Below are 6584 nucleotides of genomic sequence, written 5' to 3'. Positions count from 1 at the left end.
ATTAGCTAAAGACAAGTGCAGATTTTTGACAAACCGTTATTTGAGCTTTCAATTGTTAAAAAAGATATCTCCGATTTGATCTCTGAGAATGACTAATGTAATGTTTACTTTTTATTTCTTGAGAGTTCAGATACAACCTGTTTAATATATATTCATGTTTACGCAGGCGTCAGTACCAAGTCATGTAAGAGAGAAAAAGAATTTTGTGATTTTTATTATTTAGTGGTACTTGCTATTTTAGCGTTTACATTAGGGATCCTGGATAAAAATTTGTTGAGAATCACTGTTCTTCAAGTTATAGACTCTCCTTAGTGAGAAAGTATCTTCGATGATACATTATGTAAATATTGGAGATCCTCTTTTTATTAACTCTACGTCGGTATCAAACTATAGTCTATACTTGGTAGCTTTCGGCTTACAACTAGAAACAAAATTTTAGATCAGGCGGTGTGATTTGTGTTCACAAATTCTCTTTTCCGTTCTTCCTGTGATAGGATTCTGAACTTCTCTGGCAGCATTACTTCTACCCAAGGAACAACGTTTTAGCAATTATAATTTATTCATTATTTAGGCATTGTATCAAACTTTTGATTAAAAAGTTGCGTTTCAGAAAATATATATTTTTATGGATATTGTTTTGTGTCATAATTAACAAAAAAAAAAAAAAACCTCATACTCACCAAGAACTCGATGCTCTTTGGAATACTGAGACAGGGTAGTACAACCTCCCCTTAAGTTATTGTTATGTTTCTTACATTGATGTTTGTTTAGATATGGAATCAAATTTATGGTTGTAATGGAAAGTGAAGGTAATATTGTAAACCATTTTTATAGTGATGATTTTTATCTTATGGATGTGTTTTCAGTTAAGCCCTCATATTTTCTAAACATATATTAATTTGTTACTTTTGTTAAATATTCGTCACTTTTTAAGCATGAGATACAATACTTATAGAAAGGAAGTAGACCCATTGACTAATGGGGACCCATTTTGAAAAAATAGATGGTGAAACTCAGTGATAGGGGTCAACTTGGACTGTGATGTACTAGTCAGGGGACTTTTCAGGAGAGACCTAACATTATATAAAAGCAATAAAGGAAAGGTTTATTTTTTAAACCTGCAAGTGTTATTATAAAGTATATTGCTGTTAGTGTGCCACAATAATTAATAAATACTTGTAAGAATCATTAATTTTGTAATGATTCTAAGGAGTAGTACTTTAAAGGTAACTACTTTACTTAATTAATTTGTAATTTGCCAATTGTTTGTAACACATTGAGAAACACAAAATGTAAGTGTACCCGTTTGTGGCCTTGAATTTAAATTCTCCTTTGTCTCAATAGTGGACCTAAAAATCTTCTGTCTCTTTTTTTCACAAATTAGGTTTTTGATTGATTTTCATTATTAAAATCTAAGGGTTAATTATTGTTGTCAACATAAAACATTCTGTAAAAGATAATGATTTTTTTAAATTTACTGGTATACCTCCGTAGTATGCCTCAGACAAAACAAGAAGGAATAAGTAGAGTGATTGAAGCATGGGAAGAACAATAGAGTCTATTTGTGGGGGGAAAACAGAAAAATTATTTTCTGTGCTCAAAACCATAATGATAAGGCTTTGCCTTGTGAATTTCGGAGACCCTTGATTTCATAACGGGGACAAATCACAACCCTTAATTAAGAAATTAAGGTATTTTTATTCCTTCTTTAGTTTTATTACAGCGAGAATATGAGACAGTTTACCAAACTAAATCATTTTTTTTTAACCAAAATAAATTAAAAATTAGGGGTCAAATTTACCCCACATAGAGGGGAGAAGATGTTTCACTTTAGACTTAAATTTTCATATTCATAAAAACATTTTTCGGTATTAAAAAAAAAAAAAAATGTTCATTTTTGTATCAGAGAAACTCATGACCAGATAGATTTTCCTTTTGTACAACTTATTATATTAATTTTACCATATAATATATGAAAATTATTAAAGAAAAACTAATGGGGGTCTACTTTGTCACTAATAATAATATTAGTAATCACTTCTTTTTTTTTTTGTATTATGCTTGTATGTTTTGTGAATTGTGGTTTTGGAGTTTTGTTAGTAACTGTTTTAAAAAATATTTTTACTTAATAAGTTTGTCTATAGTTATAATTATTCTTTTTTAGGTGACAGTCTTGTTACATTTAAGATGAATAAACCAGATCCTTTATTCATTAGATCAGGTGAGGTCTCTTTCTTAAATTATCATTTTAATTTATTCAGCATAATTAATTGTTTTGGATTCAGTATTTTTCTATTTAAAATAACATTTAGTAATGTTTACAATTATATTAAATATATAATTGCGTTGGATGTTGGTGGTGCATTGTTTCAGATGAGAAGATTAATGTTCCAATGAATCCAGAGTTATTGGACCCGCTTCGATTAAGTTCAAGTGAGACAAGTGAGTTTTTTTTTTAAATTTTGTAGTTTTATAACTTTAGACTTTCAAAGATCATTAGAAAAAAATCATTTTTAAAAATTGTAGTGGAAATATAAGATAAAATTTGATCTTAGAACTTTAAATATGGAGTTAGCTTTAACTTTAAATAGGAGTTTAAATATGACAGGAATCTAGTCTCCGGAATTTGTTAGTTTTATTACTTGTTGCTGCTGTTATAAGGTAATTCACATTATGCTTTTAGTGTAAGAACTAGTAAACCAAACATACATTTGTAACTCATTTTAAAAATTACTTTCTGCCTCACTTAATAGGAATACAAATTTCTGGCACTCCTAAAACTCTTTCTAATTATCAAGTTAATTTTATAAGTAACAAATTAAATTTTTTTTTGCATACAACTCTTTAATAAACAATTCTAACTAAACATTTATGGTATAACAAATTAATGAGCATTAATTCTCCATTGAATGATAACCATAATTTAATAATTTGGTCAAGCTGTATGTTGCTAACAAAAAAAACATGAGAATTTTTTTACTTTACTGACGATCTACAGCACAAGAAAAAAAAAATTATATGGAAGTAAATTGATTTTGTGATGCAAAATGAAACATAAGTGTTTTGGGGAGGAGGGAGAGCTACGCTGGTCAATTCTAGTAGGAAAATGTGTACATTATAATTGGAGATTAGGAGATTAAAGTAACTTAACAATCGCAGAAGTGTCAGTCCGATTGATTGAGCTCCCTCCTTAAAGCTTTTACTCTCCTATTACAATATAAAAAAAATCTTGCTAGAATTAACTTAGGAAATGACATATATTATTTTATTTATAATCTTAACACTTTTTGAGACTGATTAATATTGTTTAAATAAATAAAATTTTATCCATTTTATTATGTGATTTTATTATATGATTTATCACAGTCTGTGTAAATAGACAGTAGATAACATTAACATAACGTCTTGTAAAAAGATAAATTTTACTGTTAGCTGTTATAAGTAATTTTTATTTTTAATTTAATGTGAAAAATTGACTAATTAGGGTAATTTGTAGACTGAAGTAAATGACCTGGGCAGAATAGCCTGCATGAAGTAGTTTTTTAAATGATTTGGTTCTAAAATTGTATTAAGATTGCCCTTGAGGATGGCTGAATTGGCTGTAACGTCGGACTTATAAAGGAATAAAAATGTTTTGGGACTAAAATGGATAAAATTGTATTTATTTAAAAAAGGTATATTATATTATTCTAATTATATTATTATTCTGGAACTAATACTTTCTGTCTTTAGCTGTATCTTTTTAGTCATGATGAAGATCGACAAAGTGGGGCGAAACATTGGCAAATAGTTAACTTTTTTTTATTTTATTGTGACCGCACCCCTGACCGTCTTCTTCATAACTTAATAATTATATTTAAATAAGGAAAAAATATAAATAAAAATGTTATTGTATTTTTGTAAAATAAATATCATCATTAATAAAATTTTAATAAATTATTTCATTGCCAGATGTTGCACTTCAGTTGGCCAGTCCCAAGACCTGCCATAATTCTTCAAGTTTTTTTCAAAAACTGAGATATATTACTAAATATGATTCCACAATTATCATGAAAAAACATTCTTGGCAGTCATAAAACAGTTACCAATCGGCTATCTAATTTGATAAGTTAACAAATTGTAAAATTTGAGGCATCTTTTTTTTTTTTTCTATGAATCCTATAAGTTTGTAGTAGCAAACAAGTTATAGTAAAAAATAAAAGAACAATACATTCTGGACCAATTGAAAATATAACTCAATAATTTGGTCAAGTAGTATGGTCCTGATCCACCTACTCTTCTTGTGTATAAACTTTATAACACTTTAGGGTAGCTATTGGAGCCCAAGGAATTACCACAGCTGGTAATTTATGATCATATCACTTGACCAAATTATTAAGTTATATACTCATTTGGTCCAGAATGCAATATTCTTTAATTTGTTTTCCTATAACTTTTTTTGCTCCTTTAACGTTTTAGGATTCATAGGCCAAAAAAAGGTCTAAAATTTCATAATGTTTTATTGTATCATAATTAGCCCCTTGTAAACCCTTTGAGGACTACTGCAGTGGCGTTTCCAATGTTAAATGTGAATTCATATTTAATTATTCATCTAAATTATTTGGCCAAATTAAAAAAAACAAATTGTCCAATTTTTGTTTATGGTTTACAAAAAATGCTTGATCATGGCACTCATTCAATGCATAATTTTTTCGTACTAATTTGTTTAACAAAAAAGACCTAATTATAATTCTTTAATGTTTTAGGACCAACAGAAAAATGTGTTTGTATGTTAAGTGTGATAGAAATTGATTTTAAAAATTATTTTCATACATATGTTTTAATAGCTCGCTTTTATACGTTGGGCTCCTGTACTATTTTTTAGCATCATTTTACAATTTTTTACAGTCTTCATACTTATTTTTATATTATATATTCATGTTGTATCTTTTTTGTATTACTTCAGAATTTAGGGGATTGACAGTTTTAGTATTCTTTTTACATAATGTTGTTCCTAGAATAATAATCCATAGAGTATTATTTTTGAAGTTTTATCAACTTTATTTTTTTGTTATCTGTTTGAATATATTTTAATCTTTTAGGTTCAGATGGTATTGTTGTTAAAAGGGAAAAATTAAATACAAGTCCAAAACGTGAATGTGAGTAATGTTTTATTTACTGAAGATAAATGAAAATTACTAATGTCTTTAGATGTTGATAGTTTATTTTTGTTTTAGTGCCTGAAATTTATATCAAGCAGGAACCTGTTGAAGAAGATAATTGTGGTAATTAATTCCTTACAAGTTTGATTACAAATTAATACTGTTTAACTTAATATTGAGTAATTTTTAAATTTATAATTACAATTATCCTCCGTTTTATAATACTGTTTTTCAGTAAAAAGCCGGCATGAGATATGTAATTAGAGAAGGGTGGATGAGATGATTTCAAGAGAAAAAATAATAAAAAAATTGTAAGAGATCGAGGGGAAAATATTTTTATGTGAATATGAATTATGTTTTTTGGTAGATGGTTAGAGGAAATTTAGTCAAATTTTCTTTTAGATACACCAGTCTTAGGGAATATCTCTTTTATCTGTTTCTTCCTTAAAACTAATATTTAATAATGAGCTGTTAGACTTTATGCATCAGACTTAGTAATGACAAAAAATATAGAGAACTCAGACCAAAACTGTACTTTCTCCACCAGTTTTGGAATTGTAATTACTTCCCATATTACTGAATTTAACTACATTTTCGGTTTTTGGGAGGTACTGGTTCAGGGTATGGTACGAATGGTAGAATTGAAAATTAAAGATTTAGGCATATGGATGTTGTTTCTAATATGTAAAATTTACTATTTACTAGTATTAATGTGCTTACTAGCATTACTATCAACTATTACTATTAATCTTCAATTCAAAATCCTTGAACTTTAGAGACTTTTTTTTGTTTTTTCACCTATTACTCCTAAATAGTATCTCATAGCGGATTTGTCCTATTTCCTCAAGTTCTTCATGATAGACCATTTTATATCTATAATCATTTTCACTGGGTTCAAATAATATATATAGGATATTATTTTAACATGGTCATAGAGTTCTTCCTCAAGATACATTTCTGACAGCCTAGTTGGAATCTAGAATTTTGGATTTCATGTTGACTTTTCAGATAAAGTCACACGTGGACATGACAGCATTTGTGCACAATCCTATACAAAATAATGATATAGGTTTTTTTGTTGTTTTTCTTTGTCATACAACTTATGTCATTTCAACATCTCATGTTAACTTAATGTGCATTAACTTAATCACTCTCTCCGAAGAAATCCACTGAAATGTGAGGATAAAATAGCAAACAACAAAAAAAAAAGTCATTTTGTGGAAAATATAATATATAATCTGATAACCTGAAATAGGAGATTGAGACCTACAATTTTTAGGATTAATTATATTATTTCAAAAATTTTTCGAGACCAGGTAATATTTATCAATAATCAATTTAATATCCAAAACAGTCTCAACACTATTTATTTATTTGTCCTACGTTTCGGCCCTTCTAGCCATCCTCAGGGACATCTAAACATTTAACAGCTTATATTACAAC

General features: G+C 27.9%; 1 protein-coding gene across 2 annotated transcripts in view; it reads left to right on the top strand.

Annotated features, from left to right (window-relative positions):
* Window positions 1–671: 671 nt before the first annotated feature.
* The window catches only part of LOC106685427 (zinc finger Y-chromosomal protein), a 14524-nt gene continuing 8611 nt past the window's right edge, over window positions 672–6584 (top strand). For both annotated transcript variants that reach the window (XM_014428083.3, XM_014428082.3), the window contains exons 1-5: window positions 672–809; window positions 2165–2221; window positions 2374–2442; window positions 5082–5138; window positions 5217–5264. In XM_014428083.3, the coding sequence (XP_014283569.1) occupies window positions 788–809; window positions 2165–2221; window positions 2374–2442; window positions 5082–5138; window positions 5217–5264 (253 nt within the window). In that variant the 5' untranslated portion in view covers window positions 672–787. The remainder of the gene's footprint in view (window positions 810–2164; window positions 2222–2373; window positions 2443–5081; window positions 5139–5216; window positions 5265–6584) is intronic.

This window comes from Halyomorpha halys, unplaced genomic scaffold (assembly GCF_000696795.3).
Source record: "Halyomorpha halys isolate HHAL.00 unplaced genomic scaffold, Hhal_1.1 Scaffold691.1, whole genome shotgun sequence".
In the NCBI taxonomy this organism is placed as follows: domain Eukaryota; kingdom Metazoa; phylum Arthropoda; class Insecta; order Hemiptera; family Pentatomidae; genus Halyomorpha; species Halyomorpha halys.
This window is presented reverse-complemented; position numbering and strand designations above follow the sequence as displayed.